The sequence below is a fragment of the Ovis canadensis genome, chromosome 12, assembly GCF_042477335.2.
Source record: "Ovis canadensis isolate MfBH-ARS-UI-01 breed Bighorn chromosome 12, ARS-UI_OviCan_v2, whole genome shotgun sequence".
Classification (NCBI taxonomy): domain Eukaryota; kingdom Metazoa; phylum Chordata; class Mammalia; order Artiodactyla; family Bovidae; genus Ovis; species Ovis canadensis.
The window spans coordinates 53,605,814-53,632,159 of record NC_091256.1 but is presented as its reverse complement, the minus strand read 5'-3'; the positions used below and the strand labels follow the sequence as shown (position 1 = coordinate 53,632,159).

The 26,346-nt window shown below is 43.9% G+C and overlaps 2 protein-coding genes and 1 non-coding gene across 5 annotated transcripts in view; 2 read left to right on the top strand and 1 right to left on the bottom strand.

Moving 5' to 3' along the window:
• Window positions 1-1,233: 1,233 nt before the first annotated feature.
• DFFA (DNA fragmentation factor subunit alpha) lies at window positions 1,234-11,937 on the bottom strand. Of its 3 annotated transcripts, XM_069544766.1 has the most exons (7): window positions 11,681-11,937; window positions 9,717-9,875; window positions 7,594-7,736; window positions 3,824-4,013; window positions 3,465-3,613; window positions 2,321-2,574; window positions 1,234-1,641 (listed from the first exon to the last, which is right to left on the bottom strand). In XM_069544766.1, exons 1-6 carry the CDS (start codon window positions 11,814-11,816, stop codon window positions 2,362-2,364), a joined length of 990 nt encoding a protein of 329 aa, XP_069400867.1. In that variant the 5' UTR covers window positions 11,817-11,937; the 3' UTR covers window positions 1,234-1,641; window positions 2,321-2,361. The 3 variants fall into 3 exon arrangements, with proteins under 3 accessions (XP_069400867.1, XP_069400866.1, XP_069400869.1); XM_069544765.1 differs by having other exon boundaries at window positions 1,234-2,574; XM_069544768.1 differs by lacking the exon at window positions 2,321-2,574.
• Window positions 1,983-2,043, top strand: LOC138416705 (small nucleolar RNA SNORD77). Its single transcript, XR_011247825.1, has one exon. It is a non-coding gene; the product is annotated as a small nucleolar RNA SNORD77 (small nucleolar RNA).
• Window positions 11,938-13,906: 1,969 nt separating the features above from the next.
• PEX14 (peroxisomal biogenesis factor 14) overlaps window positions 13,907-26,346 on the top strand; it is a 141,741-nt gene continuing 129,301 nt past the window's right edge. The window contains exon 1 of the mRNA XM_069544753.1: window positions 13,907-13,990. Coding sequence (XP_069400854.1) covers window positions 13,955-13,990 — 36 coding nt within the window. The 5' untranslated portion in view covers window positions 13,907-13,954. The remainder of the gene's footprint in view (window positions 13,991-26,346) is intronic.

The window sequence follows — 26,346 nt, the reverse complement described above, 5'->3', positions numbered from 1 at the left end:
AAGTCACTGATCCTTCTTGAGCATGACTTTGCTCATGTACAAAATGAGAGTTGGCACACCACACCCTCTTTAGCTCACTCAGTTTTGAGGCTCCAGTGTAGTAGGTACTGGCACAGAGCTGACTGTAAACTGTCATAACAATCCTCAACTGACATTACTGCCCCTCCAGAGGCATTTTGAGAACTTGGGGGCTCTTTTCAACTGTCTCAGTACCTGGAGGCTGCTACTGACACTGAATGGGTGGGGTGGGAGGTAGGCTGCTAGTCTTCCTGCAAAGCACGGGACAGTTCAACATAGTGAATTATCATCCCACATCCCACGTGTCTTCCCTCCCACCCCCACCACATGACTTTTATGTCATGCTGGCTGTTCACAGGAATGAAAACCCATTCCAAATCAGCCCCAAACCTAATTCTGTTTTATATACAAAGTATTTTTTCCAGTTTTAACATTCCCTGGCTTTGTCAAGAATGCAGCCACCTTGTAAATCAAAGACAGATGTGTTATACTGCCCAGAATGTCACTGATCTGGGAACTCCCATTATGAAGGGCGATGCTGCTTGTGGAATTTGAGTCACTAATCACTATGTACCATGCGTGGCTGCTTCTAACAAACTCAAGGTAATTCAATTATAAGGATACGCACCTGAGAGCTTCCTTTGCCTTTTGATGGTCATCTACAAAAAAGGGCATACTGAGATGGATACAGACCATCTTATTGAAAATTATTTTTCTTTGTTTCCATTTGGGGGTATTGTGTTGATGAAGGTATACATGTAGGTAGGTTATCGGCTCTGGCTTTCATTTAAGGATAATTAAGAAGGCATTATAAAATATGCTATTAAAAAAGAAAAGATTTGGGCAAGTGAGAACCAATGGCATAAGGCATTAGTAGGAGTATGCTGAGTAGACCTGAGCCGTCCTTGAGGAAGGTCATAGGAGAAGCAAATAGCTCTTTTTGTTCTGTTTGTTTTTTGCATCTCTGCCTCACCTTAGGACTTATTGTTACATTTCTTTATTTAATAATTAGCCAATGTAATCTTAATACCATTCCGTTTTCCTCTAAGTATGCTTAAAAAGTAAGTCAAATAAGTCAATAACTAATTATCATTTTCCCCCGCAAGAGAAATTGCATTGTAGATTACAAACCTCAAAAAACAAGTTAGTTCAGAAACAAGAGGAATATAAACCAGAAGTCTCTGTTCTGCACCCAGAGAGACCTGGAGTCGTATCTCACAGAGATCGATTTAATGACCTTTTTATACCCCCTGCTGATAAAACATATTAGAAAACTGAAAAGTTTCACAGTGGTAATGGATATAATTCCACAATACTGAATTAGATATTAGAAATGGTGAATTAGACTCTCTGTATGTCCCTATGGTCTACAAATTTAATATGTGCCTTTAAACAAACAAACGAAAATCATTAACTTGAGAAACAAGTTTGTGGCCATAATCAACACTGATGCGCCACCTTCTCTACCATTACTTGTATTTAAAATGCTGCAGTTCCATCTTTAGAATGAGAATTGTGCATCTGGGCTTCCGTGATGGTCCAGTGGTTAAGAATCTGCCTTCCAATGCCAGGGGTTCAGGTTTGATCACTGGTCAGGGAGCTAAGATCCAACATGCTTCGGGGCTAAAACACCAAAACATAAAACACAGGCAGTGTTGGAACAAATTCAATAAAGACTTTCAAAATGGTCCACATCAAAAAAAAAAAGGAAAAGAATAGTAGGTCCATCATGTAAGAATCGAATCACCAGTCTATGTCCGATGCAGGATACAGCATGCTTGGGGCTGGTGCACGGGGATGACCCAGAGGGATGTTGTGGGGAGGGAGGTGGGAGGGGGGTTCATGTTTGGGATCGCATGTACACCCGTGGTGGATTCATGTCAATGTATGGCAAAAGCAATACAGTATTATAAAGTAAAATAAAATAAAAATAAAAAGTTAAAAAAAAAAGAATAGTAGGTCCATTGCTATGATGGTTGCATAGATTATATCATGAAAGAGATATACCATTTGTCTGATGTAGAAGGAAAAGAAAAAAAAAAAGAATAGTTGGTCTGACACATGACAGCTTCTTTTCCATGCCCTTCACAACTACTATTACACAGAGAACATACGAACTTGCAATTAGAGGAGCTGGTGCAGCCTTATGGGTCAATATGTAAAGAAAGCTGGAATGGCTTTTCTGAAGAAGACCCAAAGCCTGTCTTCCAGTCTGTTCCAGGAGAACATTCTGAAAGGCAGGGGGCGGAGGAGTATGTAAGCAGCTATAAGGGTTAGGCTAAAGGTATTTACTGACACTGACACAAAACCCAAGGTTTTCTTTGGCATGTTGCTGGCCACCAGCTACATGGGGTCTCGTCTGGTTCGTTTGGGGTTCTCCACGTCTCCAGGCAGTGAACTCATCCTTGCTGAAATGCTCCTCAGAGAACGCAAGCTCTGCACCTGCTGGAGGCGTAGGCTAAGTTCCTGATTACAGGCCTGTTGAACGGCTTCCGTCTTCTTTATGTCCCAGTTCAAAGCAACAGCCAGTGCTTTAGGGTCCTCCTTGGCAACCAACTGCGGTGAGAAGAAGAACCATTGAGAACTAGCCCCTCTGCTGCTCTTGCGATTTCCTTTAGGGGAGGTGAGAATTGGCAGTATCAGTCTCTAGCTTTATGCTGAGATGCCAGGTTTCCTTCCTATTAAGCTGTCACAGGCCTCTGCTCACCGTACAACAGGAAAGGACCTCTAGAGAGTCGTTTACTTGAAGCATAAAGTCCTCCGCTCACAGGAAATTTAGCAAAGTGCAATTCAATACAGCCTCTTTCCCTTCTAGCTACACTGAGGTAGTGCTGGGGACAGGGACAAGGAGGAGCACCCACTCATGGGTTCCCTTCTAGTTCCCTGGTCTGAGAGTCAGTACAAGACGACCCTGTTGCACAGGTCCTTCCCAGGAATATTTCATGTACCTCTGGCCTGTGGATCTTTTTCAACCACTGGCAGATGCATCTCAGAAGCCTGAGTCCTGTAACTCCTCCCTGTCGAATTCAGACATTTCATTACCTACTCCGGACCAGAGAACAAGATTGGATGATCTGAGAGAGTGCACCTATTTTGTTTAAGATTTAGATTATGTGAGACGTTTGCAAACGCTTTGCATGTAGTGGTTTAGTTGCTAAGTCGTGTCCAACTCTTGGGACCCCATGGACAGGGAAGCCTGACAGGCTACAGTCCATGTAGTTCTACAGGCAAGAATACTGGAGTGGGTTGCCATTCCTTCTTCCCAACCCAGGAATCAAACCCGAGTCTCCTGCATTGTAGGTGGATTCTTTACTAACTGAGCTACAAGGGAAGCTTTTCATGTAATATTAGGCAAATTGGCAGCTATGATTCAGGGTCTGCAGAGGTGAAAAAACCCTGATACAAGTGTCTCCCTGCAAAGGTCAGGGTCCCTGGTGCTCGCCCACCTCCAGATCCTGACTAGACAAACTCAGCTCTGGGGCAGGTTTCTCCTTTAGCGCCAAGAGGATCTGGCTCGCAGGCGTAACTTCGGAGGAGCTCTCTCTAATGCCTGTGTCAACAGCATCCCTCTCGTCCCCAAGGTCAGCTCTGGACTCTGCAAAGCAGATGTGAGATAGAGAACACATCAGCATGCCATGCGCACACACAGTCACCCCAACAACCAGCCAGAGCAATCAGGCGGGCAGATAGCAGCCTGCCATCTTAGAATACCCACAGCTGTGGCATCACTCTTCTTGAGCATACGGGAAGCATCCGGCTGTCTCTCAAGGAAAGGCTCCCACCAAGATCTCAGCACAATGCCTACCTTGCTGCTTTGACAAGATGCCACCTTCCTTCTCCAAAGCCCGAAGGTAAAGTTCCAGGAGCTGCCTGGACTGACGGGCTTCCTCTCTCTGGTCAAGCACCTGCTGGAGGGTGTTCTGGAGCCCCTGGACTGCCACATGACTTTGGCCGAGTTCCTCAGCCAGCTCCGAACACGGGACATCAATGAGCATCTGACAAACAAATACTGGCTTTAAGACATCTGAAAGTACATTCTAAACATGATGTTACGTCTCTCAAATGCATCAATTTCAAAGACACATTTCATCTGGTTCCCAAAGTTGCGCAATATGGCTGCCTGAGAGTGAGGAGTGATGTGTTGTGTTGCGCTAAGTCTCTTCAGTTGTGTCGGGCTCTTTGCGACCTCATGGACTGTAGTCCGCCAGGCTCCTCTGTCCATGGGACTCTCCAGGCAAGAATCCTCTTACAGGGGGTCCTCCTGGCTGAGGGACTGAACTGCGCCTCTTAAGTCTCCTGCACTGGCAGGCAAGTTCTTTACCACTAGTGCCACCTCAGGAAGCCCAAGAGTCAGAAGAGAGGCATGCAACTTTTTCAGTTTCCCTCTGGTGAAAGAATTAGGAAAATGTTGCCTTTAGTACCTTATTAAAAACAAAACAGGATGTCCCTGGTGGATGTCCCTGGTGGTCTAGAGGTTAAAACTCTGCACTCCTACTACAGGAGGCTCAGATTCGATCCCTGGTTGGGCACTAAGATCCGACCTGCTGCACTCACTATGCGCCACAAGAAAACAGATGTAAGACGCTTAGGACAGAAAGTGACAAGGAGGTCTGCTGGAGTTTGTGAAAGGCTTCTTTGAGGAGCCACTTTATACATTACCTGTAACTTTGATATTACATCCATTTTTGAACAAGTAATATTAATACACATTCATAAGGTCCAACATTCAAGAGGCACAAACTTTATGAGGGAAGAACTAGTATTACCACCATTTCACAGATGAGGAAAATGAGGCAAGAGCAGTTAATAACTTTGCAAGGATCAGTGTCAGTGCTAATCCTTAGGATCCTGTGCTCTTCCCTTCTCTCCCTTCCATTCTCACTCCCTGTGGTTCCTTTACTTGCCATTTTCCTCCTACCCGCCATGTGGCCAGCCTCTGCAAGCTCCTGTCCTAAGCTTTCCTGTGCAGAGTCTAGCTGTCAGGGCTGGGTTCACCTGTATTCCAGCATCCCTGTTCTGGTTAGGACTGTTATGCCCTTTATCCTAAGGGTATCATAATTTGCTAGTCTTTTGGGATGGGAAGGGATCTCATGACCCCTTTCTGTTTCTTAAAGAAGAAAAAACCAAAGAATAAAAAAACTCCTGCCTTTCCTTTGCCTGGCCCCAACCTTTCTATGGCAGGTACCTCTTATCCTTCTGTTTCTTTCTGTGTCCCCTCTTGGGACCTGCCAATGTTTCTCAACTAAACTTCTATGAATTTATTCTATGGACAAGCACGTGTGCAAAATGACACTGGTCTAAGTTTTTTTGCAGCACAGACTGAATAGCGAGACTGATAACAACCTGCATGTCCCCCACTGGGGGAGACTCATTAAATAAGTTATGGTGGGACTTCCCAGATGGTCCAGTGGCTAAGAGTCCGCTTTCCCAACACAGGGGGCTTGGGTTCAATCCCTGGTCAGGGAACTAGGTCCCAAATGTTGTAACCAAGAGTTCACATGCCTTGACTAAAGATCCTGCATGTCACAACTAAGACCTGGCAAAGCAAAATAAATAAACAGAAAAATATAGGCATGAAATAGAATACTATGCAGCGATGAAAAAAAAAAACACCAAGATATCCTTTGTAAAGTGATCTGGAAAACTTTCCAAAATTTTCTTTGAAACAGAAAGTGGAAAGTGTGATGAAAGTGGAAGAGGAGGACATGTATATGTAATTGTATATAAAATGGGCTTCCCAGGTGGCTCAGTGGAAAAGAATCCACCTGCCAATGTAGGAAACTTGGGTTCAGTCTCTGGGTTGGGAAGATCCCCTGGGGTAGGAAATGGCAACCCACTCTAGTATTCTTGCCTGATAAATTCCACGGACAGAGGAGCCTGGGGTTGCAAAGAGTTGGTCACGACTGAGCGACAGCATTTATGAACTATCTCTGGAATGGGAAACTGACAGGCCGGTTGTCTCCAGGAAGGAAAGCTGGGTGGCTGGGGACAGAAGTCAGACTTTTTCTGTATATCTGTTTTTTCCAAACAGCTTTATTGAGATATAGTTCACACACCACACAATTCACTGATTGAAGCATATAAATAAGAGGAGTTTAGTAAAATGAGTGGGCTTTTCTGTGATTGTGCAGTCACAACCACAGTCTTAGAACACAGTCACCAGCCCAGAAAAAACTGTACCCATCAGCAGTTACTCTCCACTCCTACTCAGTCGCCAGAAACCCAACCCCCAGGCAACCACTCATCTACCGTCTCTCTACAGACTTGCATATTTTGGCCATTTCATAAAAATGCTATCATGAAATCTGTGGCCTTTCATGGCTGGCTTCTTTCATTTAGCTCAGTGTTTTCAAAGTTTCTCCACGTTGTCATTGTTAGGTGCTAAGTCCTGTCCAACTCTTTGCAACCCCATGGACGGTAGCTCGCCAGGCTCCTCTGTCCATGGGATTCTCCAGGTAAGAATACTGCAGTGGGTTGCCATTCCCTCCTCCAGGGGATCTTCCTGACCCAGGGATCGAATATGAGTCTCCTGCATTGCAGGCAGATTCTTTACTGTCTGAGGCACCAGGGAGGCCTAATGTATTAATACTTCATTCCTTCCTATGGCTGAATAAAATATTTCATTATTTGGATAGACAACATTTTATTTATTCATCAGCTGATGGACATTTGGATTGTTTTAATTTTTGGCTATGTCTCTTGGATTTTGAACCATGCGAATGTATTAGTATTATTTATTCAAAATAAATATACGAGATTAAAAATTAACCAAAATGTTACCTCCTTCAAGGAGACTTCCTTGATCTCCCAATCTAGAATAGCCCCCACCATCTGGGCACACTGCTGGATTTGTCCGCCTCCTTCCACCAGAATTTGAGTTTCATCAGAGCAGGGACTGTGTCTGCCTTGTTCACCACTGTGGGTGGTTAGTCGCTTCAGTTGTGTCTGACTCTTTGAGATCCCATGGACTGCAGCCCACCATGCTCCCCTGTCCCTGTGGATTCTCTAGGCAAGAATACTGGAGTGGCTTGCCATGCCCTCTTCCAGGGGGTCTTCTCGACCCAGGGATTGAATCCAGGTCTCCTGCATTGGTAGGTGTGTTCTTTTCCACTGCCACCACCTGGGAAGCCCTGTAACCCTGTGCAAAGAACTATGCCACACACAGGGAAGGGGCTCAATAAATATTTTTCTGAACTATCACACACTATTTTTACCCCAATTTTACTGGAGAGGAACCATAAGCAGAGAGGGTAAGTGACTGGCTACAGTCTTTGTGATGGAGCTGAGATTTAACTCATATTCTTTAGCGGTACCTCCTTGTCCCACCCCTTGGGCCTAAATAGTCCACGTGGGGCTGTGGCATCTGTATTTTTTAAAAAAGCTCCACTCTGATGCAGAGTGAGGAGAAAAAATTTCTATTCCAAGTAAGAGAATTAGAAAAATGAAGAACCTTGGCTGTCATCTGAGAACTACTTAAAAGTGAAGGAATAATGAAATTATGGTGGCAAGATGCATGGAAACTAGGACATGGAGGGCAGCAGAGGCCAGGTGAGTGTGGCTGCGGAGGAGGCTCACCTGGAGCTCCTCCTCAGACAGCAGGATGATGCTGGATAGGTCTTCCTTCAGCTGCCTGGCCACGTTTTTCCACTTCAACCCTGCTCCGCTGTCTGTTTCATCTCTGTCGAAGGACTCTTGGGTAATCCAAGCAGTACCTCCATCTGATACAGGGAGAAAATGCCAGTTAAGAGTCAGATTAACCTGCAGTGCTCTTTTCACTTCCTCCCCCAACTCAGGCCTCCGGGATGTCAGCACGTCCTTCCGACCGACCATTTAGAATAATTTCGATGCTGAAGGAAGCACCTTTTCTCAGGGATTCATGGGAAAACCAATCCCCATCTAGGGCCTTAACTTTCCCACTTATTCTATCTTCCATTTATTTCTGTGTGAAACTGCTCTGTATTCTTTTATGGAAAGCCACTTAAATCCAGTACACGGTCATGCATACCCAGGGTGCCACCATGCTTCCCTTTAGGTTAGTTTTTTTTGTCTATTTCCGTATCCAAAAACATTCCTCCTCATCAGCATATCTCTGTGCTTGGGGATGGGTCTCTCTCTCTCTTTTTAAACTTTTTATTTTGTATTGGAGTATAGCCGATTAACAATGTTGTGATAGTTTCAGGTGGACAGCAAAAGGACTCCGCTGTACATGTATTTGTCCTCCCCCAGCTCCCAATCCAGGCCACCACATAACACTGAGCAGAGTTCCCTGTGCTGTACAGTAGGTCCTTGTTGGCTATCCATTTTAAATACAGCAGTGTGGACATGTCCATCCCAAACTCCCTAACTGTCGGGATGAGTCTCATTCTTTTTTTTTTTTTTTAATTAAATTATTTGGCTGCACAGGGTTTTAGTTGCAACATTGGGGATCTAGTTTTCTGACCAGGGATCTAGCCCAGGCCCCCTGCATTAGAAGCTTGGAGTCTTAGTCACTGGATCACCAGGAAAGTTCAGGTCTCATTCTTGACTGGAGGAGCTGCAGCCACTATTTGCTGTCCCTAGGGCCTGAGTCAGAGAAGGCACTGGCACCCCACTCCAGTACTCTTGCCTGGAAAATCCCACGGACGGAGGAGCCTGGTGGGCTGCAGTCCATGGCATCACGGAGGGTCGGACACGACTGAGTGACTTCACTTTCACTTTTCACTTCCATGCACTGGACAGGGAAATGGCAACCCACTCTAGTGTTTTTGCCTGGAGAATCCCAGGGACGGGGGAGCCTGGTGGGCTGCCATCTATGGGGTCGCACAGAGTCAGACATGACTGAAGTGGCTTGGCTTAGCTTAGCTTAGCTTAGGGCCCGAGTAAAAAGGTGGTTGGGAAAGTCATGCTGAAGGGTGATTTCCATACTTTGGTGGCCTGGGGACTCTCCTCAAAACACTTCTTTAGCTCTTTGATCCTTGCTCATCAATATTAGTTCCTTCTGTATGGCCGGTGAGGATGATGGTAATGATAGTGACAGGGAGTATTGATTTATCTGACTGTATGCCAGAGAAGATCTAAATGCTTTCTATCAGTGGCTCTTTCCTGGGAGTGATTCTGCTCACCACACACCTGTAGACATGTGACAATATCTAGAGGCATTTTGGATTGTCACAGTTAAGGTGAGGAGATGCTACTGGTACCTAGTGGGTAAAGGCCAGCAATGCTGCTAAGTATCCTACAATGCACAGGACAGCAACCCCCCAACAAAGAATTTCCTGGCCCAACATGTCACCAGCATTGTTGAGAAGCCCTGGCTTGCTTGATACGTACTACGTTCTCACATCCTTACAACCCAAGGAGACAGGTACGATAACTACTATCTCAATAAGGGGTTGAGAAGTTAGATAATTTGCTCAGGGTCACATGACTAGTAAATGGCAGAGCTGGGATTCAGACCAGGTAGTCTGACCCTAACCTGTGGCCCAGATCTCTCTGCCCTGCTGTGTTATAGTTGCTGTGGGTCCATGAGTCACTTGAGACCTGACCCCATCTCATTCATCTTCATCCCCCGACTCAGCGTCAATCTGGCATACAGAAGGCACTCAGTAATGCTTGCTGCGTATATGCTGAAACAGCCAGCCAAACAGCAACCAGGTGCCACGTGTAGTAAAGCAAATCACGATGGAGGGTATACTATATATACGCCCAGTATTTCTTACCTGAATTGTGTGTCCACTTCTCATTCCCAGCCAATACCACAAACTTAGTATTGGCAGGAAGACACAGGAAGTAATCATCATCATCCACTATGGTGCCATCCTCTGCCAGGACCAGGGTTATTGGTGCCAGGGACTTATCAATGGCCAGAATGTCACAAGCTGAGAGGAATAAAATATTTGGCAATTGACAAATATCCATAGGGAAACTATATCTGTCTTTGTACTCAGTATGTATGCCCCCAGAGCCTAGAAAAATCTCTAGTAGCTAATAATAACTATAATGATGACCACTAATACTAATATAACATTTACCATGTGCCTGGTACTATACTAAATGCTTTTCATATACACTACTTAATCTCATAACAATCCTGTGGTAGATACTATTGTTACTCCCATTTTTACAGATGTCAAACCCAACGCTTAGAGAGGTTAACTAACTTGCTCAAGGTCACACAGTAAGTAACTGGCATTTAAACCCACACAGTCTGGCTCTTGAAAACGTTTTTTTCTCCAGCTACTCAATACCCTCACTAGGAGGAACTCAACTCTTTCCTTGGATGAACAACGAGCAAAAGTCTGATTTGATTCTTTGAGAATAAACGTCTTTCGTTCATTTTCTCAGTGGTCTAAATGACTCAAATTCTCCTATGTGTCCAGAGAAAAAGAAAAGTTTAAAAAAGAAAAAAATACTTTATGTTCTTGCAGTATCTTTACAGTCTTACTAACCTACAGGAAAGTGTAAAGGAAGCAGAAGACAGAAGATTGTAACCGGAACTTTTCATCTGTATGATCAATGGTCAAGAGGTTTTGTCCAGGGCAGGTCTGTACTTGCCTAATGATGGCAATGCCTAAAATGCTAATGGGACTAGAGCACACAGAAAAGTAGCCGAGAGACTACAAACGTCATCGGGCAATATCGTCTTGCACCCTGCAAACCCTGCATAGGCCGAGCTCCAGAAACACAAGCACTTACATGGGCCTCTGTGCCAAGTGCATCCAGCCACTGCACTAAAGGGGCACTAAAACTTAAGAACCCTCATGCCAAGAAAAATTATGTAAACACTTATATGGCAAAAGCCATCTCACTGAAGCATTTAGAGTGCTTTGGCTGTTTCTGTGTCTCTGAAAGACTTCTATCAGATACCGGCTCGGCTGAGTGACTCTGGGAGGAAGCTCTGAACAGGCATACATACACCTTCACTACCTGCCTAGGGATGACTCACAGGTTTAACCTAAAGAACTTCTTTCGGTAAACAGTTTATTGCTACAGGCTAATAATTTGTAAGTCATTTGAATATATCATCTCCTTGGAGAGTCCCAACAATTCAGTGAAGCAGGGCTGGAAATATAGCCACTTCGCCGATGAGAAAATTGGGGATCAACAGATGGTTACCTGCAAGGTCAGGCAACTAGTAACAACAGTACGAGGCTCAGAACTTTTGAAAGCTAGGTCACTCACAGCAGCTGTTCCTTGTCTGGACCTCTGGGACGGTGAGTAGCGGCTCCCTCTTTACCTCACAGGTACCTGCTAGAGCTGACGGTGGAAACCCGTCCCCACCTCGCCGTAGGCTCACCTGGGGGCCCCAGTACCACCTCAGGGAGCCCGAGTGGCAGGACTACACCAGGCTGGGTTCGATCCACAATCTGAGTCACCGGAGGCAAGACACCGAAGTAGAGTCTGTTTTAAATCATTTGCATATTGCTTCCCGTCTGCCTTTCCACATATGAATCTCACATAAAGTAAATTAAGTTAAAACGCTTGGCACAAACGCGGTGAAACTGATAAGTCGCTATACCCACGTGAGTCATATCTGTCCCAAGGGTCCTCCACTTCAGTTACAAGAAGCCCCAAGTCGCCTTTCTTGATCTCGGTTTGCCCCGCCAGACATCCTCACCCTGCCCTTGGCTCCCTTCAGCCTGGGCTCCAGCTCCCCAAGCCCTCGCCCCGGTCCCGTGCCTACCCTTGTTCCTCAGCTCCTTGAGGCAAGAGGCCGCCACGCCGTGCTGCTCCCGGCTTTTGTTGCGGCGCAGCAAACACTGCTTTAGAGCCCGGATCTCGCCGGGTTCCGGAGCTGCAGGGCCGCTGGCCACCTCCATCCTCTTCAGGATGGGACCAGACCGACTAGAAGTCAAGGAGACTGAGGCGCGGGAGTCCTCCCAAATTCCATCCCCCACGACATGCCGGGAAATGTAGTTCTCTCCGTAGCAAATCACGCGTGAGACCACGGCACGCCGGGAGATGGAGTTCTAGGTGCTCCTAATCACCTGAGGCTAACGGGGGCATGCCGGGAGCTGTAGTCTGTGGGTTCAAAGCCGACTTAGGTCGCGCAATTCAGTCCAGGAGGTGTTTTTGTTTTCCTACCTTATATTAAGGAGTTGCATTTGCGCGTTCAAAATGAGGTCAGTAGGGGTTAATTTTGCAGTATGATGGACACGCGTGTATATTTCCTTGAACTCTTTCCTCCAGTATGTTGTTTAGTTGCTAAGTCGTGTGCCACTCTTTTGGGAACCCCTCGACTGTGGCCCTCCAGGCTCCTCTGTCCATGGGATTTCCCAGGCAAGAATACTGGAGTGAGTTGCCATTTCCTTTCCCAGGGGATCTTCCCCCACCCAGAGATCGAACTAGGGTCTCCTGCATTGCAGACGGATTCTTTACCGCTGAGCCACCGGGGTCTCAAAGAGACAGGACTGAGCGAATGAACTGAACTAAGCCGACTGGGAAGCCTCTTTTGCATATATAGATGCATGATATTAATACTTAAAACAGTGTCATTTTACTTTGTACTGTTTGTTTTTCCTTTCCAACCTGAAAAGATCTATAAAATGTCCCAAACTTCACGGTGATCTGAAGGAAATCAGTTTTAAAAATTGACGAGTATAGTTTTCAATCTTGCTGAAGAGCTAACAGAGAAGCATAAAATACTCCCACATTTCCACGCATTCAATTCTCTGCTTCAGATCTGTAAATTGGGTTGGGACTTCGGAATAAAATGCTTAGATATTAGGTTAAACATTATAATTTCAAATCAGAGAGAAAAGGGGAAATCTCATCACTGTTGAGATTGTCCAGATGCTGCTTGACAACATATTTGTCTTAATACTGCTACTTAGGGAAAAGTCTGTGTTTTTCACCCCTGAAAAACCAACACTTAAGATTAAAATAATACAAAAAGTTTCCTGGCTTAAAAGGGGGGCATTTTATATAAACAAGGAATAATTTGTTATTCCTGTTATTCCTGGCCTGCTGCAGTCCGTGGGGTCGCAAAGAATCGGACACAACTGAGCGACTGAACTGAACTGAAGGAATAATTATCAGACTGTATTAATTCAGGGTCAACCCCTTTCATATTTTATTAAAGGAAATCAGATTTATCTCATAAGAAAAATACATTTAGAACAGTGTTTGGTAGGAAGAATTGTTAACTGAGGCAATGCTTTTGAATATGCCATCACTGATCAAACACAACTGTGATATGAACTGACATATTTCTAATGTATACAGCTCTTTCGTGTGTGTAATGTCACAATTGGCTTAAAGTCGAACAACTCAACCACTATAAAGTAATAAAGGTTCGTAGAAGCCTTCAGTTCAGTTCAGTCGCTCAGTCGTTTCCGACTCTGCGACCCCATGAATCCTTACCTCTCCCAAAAGCACTCTCCTTCTGAGTTCTAATAGACCTGCAGACAGTTATCAGACTCCTATCTCCAAGATGTTTTAATTATGTGAGTGTGTGTGTGTGGGTGTATTTGGCCTGGACTTGAGAGCAGGAGTTGTATCTTATTTCTCGCACCTACCAAGCAGCCAATAGTAAGCACTCAACAAATGGTACTGAACCAAATCATCAATTGATTAATTAATTTCCAAGTCTCTTCACATTGATTAACTACTTAGCGTGTCCCTACATGGGCTGCCGTCTATGGAGTCGCAGAGTCGGACACGACTGAAGCGACTTAGCAGCAGCACATGTGCCCATGGGCAGAGATTTAATTCAGTAAGTATAATACACATATAAGAATGCAAAAAGGATAGACTTCGGTTTTGCGGTAAAGGAGAGACCAAATGGAAACAGCGCATGTTGACCTGTGGTGGGAGTTCCCCTCTTTTCCCACAGTGACCTGCCCCAACACCCATCGACAGCTCAGTTCCGGCTACTTTAGTCTGGGCAGAGAGCGAGAGCGAGGGCGCTTGGGAGAAGCCTCTCCCAACGGCGATAGATTAGTCAGGCCTTAGAAAGATGGCGTCCTCGGAGCAGGCTGAACAGCCGAGCCAGGTAAGGGGAGTGGGGTTGCCCAGTAGTGGTGGCGGGGACCCCCGCTGGAGTGGGGGGGTGGCTTGGCGGGTGCCTGGGAGCTCGGTGGGGACCCTGAGCCTCGGAAGCAGGCGCCCGCGACCTCTAGCCACCTCCGGGGTCCCGCCCCTCGCCAGGTCCTCGCCGCCCGGCCCCTCCCCCGATGACCCCTCTTTGACCACATTCCCAAGCCGGGGCTTGGAGGCGCCCGCGGCCCCGCCTTCCCGCCTGCCGGCCCCTGGGGTCCCACTTGTGCTTGGCTGTAGCGGTGGCGGGACCCTTAAGAAATCCCCCAGCCTTGAGCCGCGAGGGCTCCTGCTTGAGAGGGGTGAGAGGCTGGATCGTTCCCGGCCCTTCCGTGCCGGGAGGGGCCTGACTCCCTCAGGGTTCCCACTTCTCCGCAACCTCAGCCTCCCGGGCCACCCTGCTGCCAGCCTCTTCGTTTTCAGTCACCTTTGCGCTTCCCCTGTTAAGTTGGAGGGTGGGAAATATACTTGGACTCTCAGTGCGTTGGTAGGAAGGGGACTCATTGTAAACAACAGACATCGCCGAGCTAATGGCTGGTAATCTGTCCTTGCTGCCCAATTTGGTTTTCTCAGCCAAAGACCCTAGCCTTTCAGTCACAGATGCAGCCAAATCCCACTCCAGTTCGGGGACCTTGAAGACCAGTGCTCACTCCTGTTAGGAAGCAGTGGATGATAAGGCTTCTGAAGGCGTTTGTAGTCCAGAGGTGGGGTGGACTAGGGGTAAGCGGTACTTTACAATTACTGAGTGTGTGCTATCATGCCGAGGACAAATTACGCTTATTATCTCGTTTAATGCTCATTACAACCTTTATGAAGTACAGGCTATTAAGCGCCATTTTGCAGGGTCTGTAACGAGCCTGATAAGCCTGGATTTGTGTGTGACTCGACTAGTTAGTCCTCCATGTGTAAGTTTAGTTAGGATTGGACAGAGGAGGAAGAAAATGGTGTCAACCTGGACTCATCGTTCATTTCTCACCTCCTTGAAACACCTGTGGACTTTTCGGCTGCCAACTGGTATTTCACTTCCTTCCTTGGCAGAAGAATACCACTTACTGTTTCTTATTACTCTTTCATTCTTTATGATAAGTCTGTTACAGGAATTGCACTTAGAGGAGTAGCGTGTTCCCCAGACCAGCTTCCGTTAGCGAAGCGAATGATTCAGAGAGATGTCTACATTGTAAAACATGAGAAATAAAGAGGGCTGCTTTGGTCTTCTCACTGTCGAAAATTCTGGAGTGTGGGGAGTGTCCTGAGTTGGAAGGGGCGAGACTCTTCATTCTTACCTTAACCCACTTAGCTTGCTGAAGTACTGAGGCTCCTCAGAATCTCAGCTTCTCTGAACTGTTATATATTAGGAATGCCTGTAGGCTGGGATTAAAGGATGCCAGAACGTGTAATTTTCCTGTAACTGTGAAGGTTACTAGAATTTTTGCCACTGGGAGGCTTTTTAGCCCCCGAAGTGTCCTTTGGTTCTAGAAATTGTCTTCTCTGTGCACATGGACAGGATCGAAGGTCCTGAAGGGGGCTTGGCTGGCCTCTGTTTGGTTTTCAACTCTGCTTCTCCTTTGCCCTCCTTTCCAAAGCTGGTAGAGATGGGATTGCATCAGGAAATGCTGGCAGACTGGGGCAAAACTTGAATGTTTCACACCAGATTCTGTCACTGTCTGACAATAAGCTGCAAATGCATGCATTTTAAGTGAACCAACTCTCTTCAGCAGTTGCTTTGCATTTCATTTTCTAGTCCTGCTCTGTGGTTTCCCCATTTCTCCAGTAAAACACAGTGGAACCGAGAGAACTGTTTGTATATTCCCCCAAGCCTGGTTTGGGTGTGAGAGGAACGCATCACACCTGTGGGACTGAGCCAGCATTCTGTCTCTTGTAGAAACTTTGTTCGCTTTGTGGCATCAGTCTCTTGTTTTGAAAGATTGAGGGTAGATAACCAATACTTGCTTTGAAAGGCAGTATAAAGCAGTGGTTAAAAGTATGGACTCTGAAGCCATCCCCACTGCTCTAGAATCCTAGCCCCACTATTTACCAACTGTGTTGGTCTTGGACAAGTCACTTCTTTGGCCTTAGTTTCCCCATCTGTAAAATAGAAATAATACTAGTGCCTATCTCATAGCACTGGTCTGAGGATTAAATGAATTAACTTGTTTTAGAACAGTGCCTGACATAGTGTGTTATCTATTAGTATTCCATGTAGTAAACTCTGGAGTTTGACGCACAAGCCATTTTGGCAGTTCCTGTTGTGATATTTTTGGGAGTATGAGTTTTCATATGTTGGCCAGAAGTTCACTAACGTTTTATTTGCTCTTAAGTAATCGCCTTAAGATTTAAAGGAATATCCTAACTAGTGATTATCCTTGCTGTCCTTTGTAACTTAGATTTCACTGATATACTTGCTTTTTCATAAGGGTATAATCGTTTTAGTTTGTCTTCAAAACAGTCTGTTGGAATTGCATTTATTGCTTCATACTCTCGTTGTGTTTACTCCACATTACTCTGTTTTGCAAGGCTAATCTCTTATCAAAGTCCCTTTTAGTCTACATGTTATGGCCCATAGGAACAGAAAACGTTATCCCTATTTTTGTACTTTCCCACCAGCTTTTCTGTCTTTAGTGAAGAGCAGAGGCATAGTTCAATCCAATGGTTTAATGATTGTTGAGTATTGAGAATTATTACAGAATGTAGGTTTCGAGTCTGTTCATGTTCGCTGGATATAGTCAATTATGGACTGAAAAAACACAGAAGCAGGGAAGGGAGAAGAGTACAGCAAAGATATTATGGAGAGAAAGGCTTGTTTTCCTGATTGGCTTTGGTTTGAGCTCCAGCACTCACTCACTCTTGGACTTATCACTCCACCTCTCTGAGCCTCAGTTTTCTTCTCTGTAAAATGGGAGTGATAATAATTAACTTAGAAGGTTGCTTTGAGGGTTGACTGAAGTTACAGATGTTAAAAGTACGTGGTACATTTTGAGTGCTTATGTTGTGAATGTTAATTTCCTTCCTTAGGGCTCTGCATACAGTTTTGGAAGATTACTGAACTCTTGAATAACAAGTTCAAACAAGATATTTTGTCCCTCACTCTTTATTTTGAAAAGTTTTCAACCTATTAGAAAAGTTGAAAGAATAATAGAGAATTCCTCTAAAACTCTCATAAAAGTGAACAAGATGCGTTGTTTACTTTTTGCTGAATTTGCTCTATTTCAGTCTCTTTATATTTTTCTTTTCTTTGGGAAGGATTAGATAGTTACAGACATGGTATTTCATTCTAGTATACTTCACCTTGTCTCTCATAAGAGTAAGGTTATTCTCTACATAACCATAATACCACTATCACAAAGGAAGTTTGGTATTGATAAAATATTATTTATTAATACAGACCACATTCAATGTTTCCAATAAAAAAACAAATTCAGGATCCAGTGAAGAAATAGGGAGTGCATTGATTTGCCTCTTTAGTATAATTTAGCATGATTCCCTAGCCTTTAAAATGAAAAAAACCTTTTTATTGTTGTTTAACAGACACTTATGTGTACAGCTTGGTGAATGTTCACAGAATGAACACAATCTTGCGTAACTAGTACTTGGATCAAGCAATCAAACATAACTGGGACCTCAGAAACCTCTTTGGCGTCCCTCTTGTTACTGTCCAGTCCCCAAAACGTTGCCTCTATCCTGACTTAATATCCGTATGTTAATAGCTTTTTGAGTGACTGAGTCTTTGTGGCCAAAAGCTTTACCCTGGAATTCAAATAGGTGTGTTGTGGTCAGTTTTGACAAATGTATATATACCTGTTTAACCACCACCACAGTCAAGATCAAAACAATTCCAGTATTCCCAAACATTCCCTTATTCTGCTTCCCCAGAAAATCCTAGCCTTTGGCCTCAGGAAATCTGGCCGCTAATAGATTATATTTGTCTCTCCTAGAATTACACATGGATGTATTCATAATGTATATAGTCTTTTGTGTCTCACTTCTTTTGCTCAGAATAGCGTCCGTGAAATTTTATATTGTTGTACATATGGCTTAGCAGTAAAGAGTCTGCCTGCAGCGCAGGAGATGTGGGTTTGATCCTTGGGTCAGGAAGATCCCTTGAAGGAAGTGGCAACCCACCCCGGTATTCTTGCCTGGGAAACCCCATGGACAGAGGATCCTCATGGGCTTTATAGTCCATGGGGTTGTTAGAGTTGTACATGACTGAGCAACTGAACCACCACCACCACCATGTATCAGTAATTCATTACTTTTTACTGGTGTGTAGTATTCCATTGTATGGGTAAATCAACAGCACAGTTGATCTGTTCACCACTTGGACATTTGGTGTATGTTAATGGCCTGTTGTCTAACAATGTTATCACACATTTAGCAGCTTCACGTTTGTTGTCTTGCAGTGTCTGTGGGTCAGAAGTCAGGACACGATTTAGCTGTGTCTCCCAAGGCAGCCGTCAAGCTGTCTGTCAGGGCTGTGGTTGCATCTGAGTCTTGACCAGGGAAGGGTTTGCTTCCGAGCTCGCGTGGTTGTTGGCAGCATTTGGCTCCTTGTGGACTGCAGCGTGAGGACCCCATTTTGTCAGCAGCTGTCAGCCAGAGGCCACCTGCAGTTTCTGCCACATGGGTCTCCCCCGAGTGGCCACTTGTTTCCTCGAAGGTGAATGGACATTACAGTCTAACGTAGTGTAACCTCATATGTGTAATTACATGAGCTCTGTCACCATTAGCATACTGTATCGGCCAGAAACCTGCCACCGTTCCTGCCCACATTCAAAGGGACAGCAGAAGGGCATGGATGCCAGGAGATGGGGCGCATGGGAGGCACCTTGGAGACTCTTCCCCACATGGTTGGTTCTAGTTTGGGGCTACTGTAAATATTCATGTGTGTTTGTGGAAACATGTAATCATTTTTCTTGGTAAATACCTCCCAAGTGTAACTGCTGGGTCACATGGTGAGCGTACATTGAGCTCTGTAATAGCTTGCATTCTTGTTTTGTAAAGCTGTGGTCCTTGTTGTTGTTTAGTCACTAAGTCATGTGTGACTCTTTGCGACCCTGTAGACTGCCTCACCCCGTCTTCTCTGACTTCCATGATTGCCCAGTTGGCTGAGATTCATGTCTATTGAGTTGGTGATACTATCTAACCATCTCATTCTCTGCTGCTCCCCTTCTCCTGCCTTCAGTCTTTCCCAGCATCAGGGTCTTTTCCAGTGAGTTGGCTCTTCACATCAGATGGCCAAAGTATTGGAGCTTCAGCAAAGTTGTACTGTTCTTCATTCCACCACAATGTATGAACATTCTGATTGCCCCACACCCATACCAACACTTGGTATTGCCTCTCTGTTTTAATTTTAGCCATTTGAGTGTGTAGCTTGAGTGAGTGTGTAGTGGTATTTCACTGTGGTTTTCCTTTGTATTTCTGTGATGACAAATAACATTAAGCATCTCTTTTCATGTGCATACTGGTAAAGGCTGAGCCTCATATTTTTCCCCATATGAATATCAATTGTTCCAGAATCATTTGTTGATCTTACCATCTTTGTGAAAAAAAAAAAAAATTGAAAAATAGTATATAATAGATCAATTTCTAAACTGTCTTCTGTTCCATTTATCTGCTACCTATATGTTTCTCCTAATGCAAATGAAGTATAGTTGACTCATGAGTTTAAACTGCATTGGTCCACTTACACTTGGATTTCTTTTGCAATAATATAACAGTGCAGTATATAACATACTACACAGTTTGTGGTTGGTTGAATCCATAGATATGGAGGGCTAACTGATACTGATTTATAGTTTGTGTGTGTGTAAGAGAGAGAGAGAGAAATCTATCTAACTGATAGGCCAGTAAGGTAATACTGGCCTATCAGAACGAGGTGGGAACTTATGTTTATTTATTTATTCTTTGGCTGTGCTGTGCAGCTTGCGGGACCTCAGTTTCTAGGGATTGAACCTGGGCCACAGCATTTGAAGCCCAGGGTCCTAACCACTAGACCACCAGGGAACTCCCTCGCCTTTCTTTTCTACTTTCTGAGATAGTTTGTGTAAGACTGCTATTACTGGGCACTTCCATGGCAAGTGGTTAAGGCTTGTGCTTTCTGTTTTTTTCCTAGGGTCAGCTTTGGCATAATGTTTCTCAAGGAATTTGCTGTCATTTCAGTTGTCAAATATGTTTTTAAGGTGTTTCATAATATTCCTTTTTTTTTTCTAAAGGTTTCTTCTTTTTCCCCATTGTGGACCATTTCTATAGTCTTTATTGAATTTGTTATAGTATTATTTCCATGTTATGTTTGGTTTTTTGGCCACGAGATCTTAGCTCCCTGACCAGGAATCCAACCTGTATTCCTTGCATTGGAAGGTGAAATCTTAACCACTGGACTGCCAGGGAGGTCCCTCTGTCATCTTTTATTTAAAGAGAAGTTAATTTTTTATTTTATTTTCTTCTGTCTGGGTCTTTGTTGCCTTGTGCGGGCTTTCTCTAGTGGCGGCGAGTGGGGGCTCCTCTCCGTTGTGGTTTTGGGGCTTCTGTGGTGGTGGCTTCTCTTGTGGAGCATGGGCTGTAGTCACACAGGATCGGTAGTTGTGGCCCTCCCGTATCTTTTAGATGTCTATAAAATATGTAGAGATGTCCCCCTTTTCATTCCTACTATTGGAAAATAATGTCTTTTTTTTTTAAATTGATCAATCTGGCTACAGATTTTCAGTCTTAGTATTCCTCAGAAAATCGGTTTTTATTTTATTGATTTTCCTCTGTTGTTTTTAAGTTTTAAATTTTCTTTCTTTCTGTTTACTTTGGGTTTCACTTGTTCTTTCTCTGGCTTCTTTTCTAAAGTTACTAACTAAAACTGTAAACTTCCTTCTAAACACAGCGTTAGTTGCATTCCACAAATTTAGATGCGTTGTGTTTTCATTTTCATTCAGTTCAGTTCAGTCACTCAGTCGTGTCCAACTCTTTGTGACCCCATCGACTGCAGCACGCCAGGCTTCCCTCTCTATCACCAACTCCCGGAGCTTGCTCAGACTCATGTACATCATGTTGGTGATGCCATCCAACCATCTCATCCTCTGTCGTCCCCTTCTCCTCCTGCCTTCAATCTTTCCCATTATCAGGGTCTTTTCCAGTGGGTCAGTTCTTCACATCAGGTGGTCACAGTATTGGAGCTTCAGCTTCAGTCCTTCCAATGAATATTCAGAACTGATTTCCTTTAGGATTGACTGGTTTGATCTCCTTGCAGTCCAAGGGGCTCTCAAGAGTCATCTCCAGCACCACAGTTCAAAAGCATCAATTCTTCAGTGCTCAGATTTCTTTATGGTCCAACTCTCACATCTATACACGATTACTGGAAAAACCATAGCTTTGACTATACAGACCCTTGTCGGCAAAGTTATGTCTCTGCGTTTTAATATGCTGTGAGTTCAGCATATTTTTTCTGTAATTATTTTGTCTTCTTGATTAGTGCTCTTATTTTGAAAGTGTCCTTGTTTATCATTGGAAATATCTGTTAGTTTGAAGTTGTCTGAGATTAATATTGCCAGTACAGCTTTCGTATGATTAGTGTTTGCATGGTCTATCATTTTCCATCCTTTGGCTTTTGAGCTGTGTGTGTCATTTTGTTTAAAATGGGTTTCTTATGGGCACTCTATAGCTCAGTCTTGGGTTTTCTCACCACTTAGTCTGACAGTCTCCGCCTCTTAATAGGAGTGTTTCATTTGTACTCAAGGTAAATATGAATGTGGTTGGGTTTAAGTCTGAAGTGAAGTCGCTCAGTCGTGTCCAACTCTTTGCAACCCCATGGGGTGTAGCCTACTGGGCTCCTCTGTCCATGGGATTTTGCAGGCAAGAATACTGAAGTGGGTTGCCATTTCCTTTCCCAGGGGAACTTCCCGACCCAGGGTTCGAACCTGGGTCTCCCGCTTTGTAGGCAGACGCTTTACCGTCTGAGCTACAAGGGAAGCCCTCGGGTTTAAGTCTACCATCTTGCATTTTTTTTCATCTGTTTTTTGTTTTCTCTTTTTTTTTTTTTTTGTCTTCTCTTGGATTGAATTATTTTTTGGATTTTATTTTTATCTCTACTGTTGATTTAGGTGTACCCTACCAATTATTATTATTATTTTTTTTACTAATTAGTGATTGCTCTAAGGTTTACAATATGTTACTTTAAGTTACCACAGCCTATTTTCAAATGACATACTATTAAATAATTCACATATAAGAACCTAACAGAAATATGCTTCAATTTTCCCTTTTATCCATTATACTGTGTGTCATAGATTTTACTGCTACATATGACATAAACCTCACAATACATTTAAAGTATCTTTTAAAAATAAAAATGTCTTTGCTAACATGTTGACCATTTCTAACCTTCTTTCGTGTAGATTAAGTTTCCATCCCGTATTGTTTTTCTTCTGCTTAAAGAATTTCTTTTAACGTGTTTTGTGGTACAAGTATACTGTTGAAGATCACTGCCTCTTTTTCCTTTTGAAAAAGTCTTTAATTTGTATTCATTTTTGAAAGAATTTAATTGGATATAGAATTCCAGGTCGTGTCCTGCCCTCTGTGGGCATTTTAAAGATATTATTTTTTTTGAAATGCCAGATGGCCAAGTTTTTGTGGTTTTATTAACACAAACGCAGTGTGCAGACGAGCTGTCTGTTCATTTCTCTGCTGGTGTAGGATTGGTGACTCTGAGGGCCGGCAGGATTGCTCTTTCCACACTGGCTTTGAGTCCTTGGAGGAGACGTGTGAGTAACCTAAGCACAGGAAGGTTGTTGCACGTCAGCAGCACTTCAGGCTCCCTGAAGTTGTGGACCAGGAACTTCCAGAAGCCACTGGGCAGTATGACCTTCGTGTTCTTGTTGCTCCCGTGACCAGCGTTGGGCACTTGTATCTGGCCCTTGAGTTTCTTGAGCACCGTGTTGTCAGTGCCTCTGGGTTTCCATCAGTTCCACTTAATTTTGACATATCAGTCTGACTGGTGTGGGTTCAACTTCTTGGTCCTCTTTTTGACGAGCTTCACGAGGGGTCTGAAGGTGGCCCTGTTGGCTGTCACCTCTGTAAAGTGGGCAGTGCTGAGGAAGAGCCGAAGATACTATCCTATTGTTTCTTTGTTTTTCTTTTGTCCTGCACAGTTATGGATCAGAAGTCTGAAGTCATTTTTAATCTTGATTAATATGTGTAGGTAATGTTTCTCTTTTTTTTCTGGCTGCCTAGAATATTTTTCCCTTTTCATAGTTTTAGAATTTGGCTATGGTGTACTTTAGTATACTTGTGTGTTTGTTCTGCTTGGGGTTTGTTGAGCTTCTGGATCTGTGAGTTTCTATTTTCATCAAACTTAGAAAATTTTCAGTCATTATTCAAATATTTTTCTCTTTGGGGTCCTCCACCATCCTTCATTTTAATCAGTTTCTGCTGCGGTGTTTTCAAGTGCACTTACTTTTTTCCTGTAGTAGCTAATCTACTGTCATTACCATTCAATGAAATTTCTATTTCAAATATGTTTTTTCATCTCTAGAAGTCCTACTTTCTTCTTATACCTCCCATTTCTGTCCTTACTGTGATCATGGTTTCCTTTAAATTATTTTTTAAAAGAAAATCTTTAAATTATTTGGCTGTGTAGGGTCTTGGTTGTTGCACATGGGATCTTTAGTTGTGGCGTGCAAACTCTCAGTTGTGGCATGTGGGGTCTGGTTCCCTGACCAGGGATCGAACCTAAGCCCCCTAAACTGGGAGCATGGTGTCTTAGCCACTGAACCCCCAGGAAAGTTCTCTTTTTAAAATTTATTGAGGTTTTTTACTTGACATACAGCATTATATTAATTTCAGGTGTACAACATGATTTGATATTTGTATTTTTTAATTGAGCTAAATTCTTGAATAAAGCTGGACTGGTGAGACTCATGGATCTTGTGGACTTGGTTCAGCTTCTGACAAGCAGTTTGGCTGCTCAGACCTTACCCCTCTTTCAAAACTGTGTCTGAGCTGCGTGTTCAAGATGGGAGTGAGTCCTCCTCGTCATAAGGAAGTGGACTTGTTAGGATTCTTCCAGGGCTCTGATTGGTGTTTTGAATGGAGCAGTCCTTCATTGTGTCCACTGTGGGACATTTAGTCCCCCAGACCCCTGCCTTCTAAATGCCTGTGGGGCTCTCTGGTCTCTGTGACGGCCAGAAACACCTCCACACACTTTTAAATGCCTGTCTGGGGGTGATTCCACCCCAGAGTTGAGATCCACTGGGTCGTGACATTGCTTTGAGACTGGCCAGGTTTGTGTTTTGTTGGTGGTGAAATGCTGCAGGGAAAGACACTGGCATTGTCCTTTGCCTGCTTTGTTTTGGCTTATGTATAAGAAGTGGTTCCTTTGTTTTACTCTTTTAACTAAAAAATTAATTAAGTACATATTAATTGAGTATCGATACCAGTTATATTCGAAGTGCTGAAGATCAGCCTTCACCAAGGTGGTAAAGTGCCTGCCTTCAAGGAACTGAAAACTAGCAGGGACAGACATTAATAAACAAGTTATATAATGAAGAATTTCAGATGGTATCGTAAGGACATCCACATGCAGAGTAGCAAGGATGAATGATGCCTGTCCTGGTTATCAAGAAATAGTTTTCTAAAGAACACAAGTATTTCAGCATGAGCTAGAGAATCACCTGGAAAATAATCGTATTAGGCAGTTCTCAGATTGGTAAGAAGTCATTTGTGAGGTCACCGTGAGGTCTGACTGACCTCACAGAGCAGTGAGTTGGAATACAGTGTGGGGAAATGCTTGCTCCTTTCTTGGCAGCCCCTGAGAACGGTCTTAAAGTCAGGCTTTGGTGTGCTGAGACCCTAGAAGGCTCTGTGAAGCCAAAGTTTGAGGAATTCAGAGAGTGTTGCTATTTAAGCTCCTTGGTGGGGCTGTGCTTCTTACACACTTTGAATATCCCAGAAAGACTCTGTAAGGAGCCAGCATCAGTGGTGGGTCCCCAAGGAAGAGGAGGCTGTTGGGATGAGAAGGGAGCTTCCTTTTTTAATTTTTTAAAGCAGAGTATATTTACATGGCTCACATAAAAAGGTACAAAAGCATATATGGTGAAACAGACTTCTTTGGTGCTGTGTATGGTTTAAAGTTTTTCCTCTGGCAAATATTAGCTGTTCAGGAGATGAACTAATTTAAAGGGAAGTTCCTTGGAGGTTATGATTCACAGTGATTAGTTGTATCTCAGGAAGAAAGTTTTAGTTTAAATCAGAATGAGACTTCCTGAATAATAGAGCTGTTTGTGTTAGTTCCATCTAGTTAAATAACTTACATTATTATTTATGGGATAGCATTAAGGTTGTTGCTTAATAAAATGTGGTCTAAACAAAACTCGATTATTTTGATTAAGTAGAAGAGCTCCTTTTAGCTGAGTCATCATAGGCAGGTTCTTTAGTCTCCCTTGCCTCAGTTTCCTCATCAGCAATACTTCCATACATTTATTGTGAGAATGAAATAAAGGAGCTAAGTAAATGTTTGCACTTAATATTTACCAGATGGACTGAAGGAAGCCCTCAAGAAGGCAATGAACTTCATATAATATGTTCAAACCCAATCCATTCTGCTCTTTGTTGCCCGTTCATTCATTCAGCAAATATCTGTGGAAGGTCTGTGGCTCAGCAGGTGAAGAATTTACCTGCAATGTAGGAGACACAGGAGAAGTGAGTTTGATCCCCGGATTGGGAAGATCCCCTGGAGGAGGAAATGGCAACCCACTCCAGTATTCTTGCCTGGAGAATTCAATGGGCAGAGGAGCCTGGTGGGCTGTAGTCCAAAGGGTCACAAAAGAGAGTTGGACATGACTAAGCAAACAAGCACATAACCTGTGCCTGATACTGACCCAGGGATACAGTGATGAGCAGACACAGAGTCTGCCCACTTGGAATGTATAATCCGGTGAGGACACAGACATCAGTCGGATATCACACACTTAAAATTGCAGTTCGGCTTAGTCCGAGAGGAGAGGAGAGGTGTGGAGTACCGTGGAGAGGTGCACGATGTGAGTGTATATTCAGGAGATTTGAATATACAGATATTCTCCTGTCAGAGAAGGAATGCTTTCCCAAGAGTGACTTAGCTGGCATCTGAAGGAGAAGTTAAGCCATCAGAAGGGAAGGAACAGCTGGTGCAAAGGCCCCTTGACAGAGGAAGAAAAGGCAAGTGTGTGCGTTGTGGGCAAAGCTGGGGAATGTGGTGCCAGACCTGGTATGTCAGAGGAGACGCATGGCCAAACTGAGAAGGTTTATCTGTATTAGAGTCATTGTTGTTTCCTGGGGTGGTTGGGTGGATGAGATCAG

Excerpts from the sequence above, each read along its gene's own strand:
- DFFA (XM_069544765.1), bottom strand. The coding sequence starts at position 11,816 with ATGGAGGTGGCCAGCGGCCCTGCAGCTCCGGAACCCGGCGAGATCCGG. Across the intron at positions 7,737-9,716 it reads GAAGTGGACACACAATTCAG|ATGGAGGTACTGCTTGGATT; the intron begins GTAAGAAATACT and ends TCCCTGTATCAG. Across the intron at positions 2,575-3,464 it reads TGTCTAGTCAGGATCTGGAG|TTGGTTGCCAAGGAGGACCC; the intron begins GTGGGCGAGCAC and ends TTCTCACCGCAG.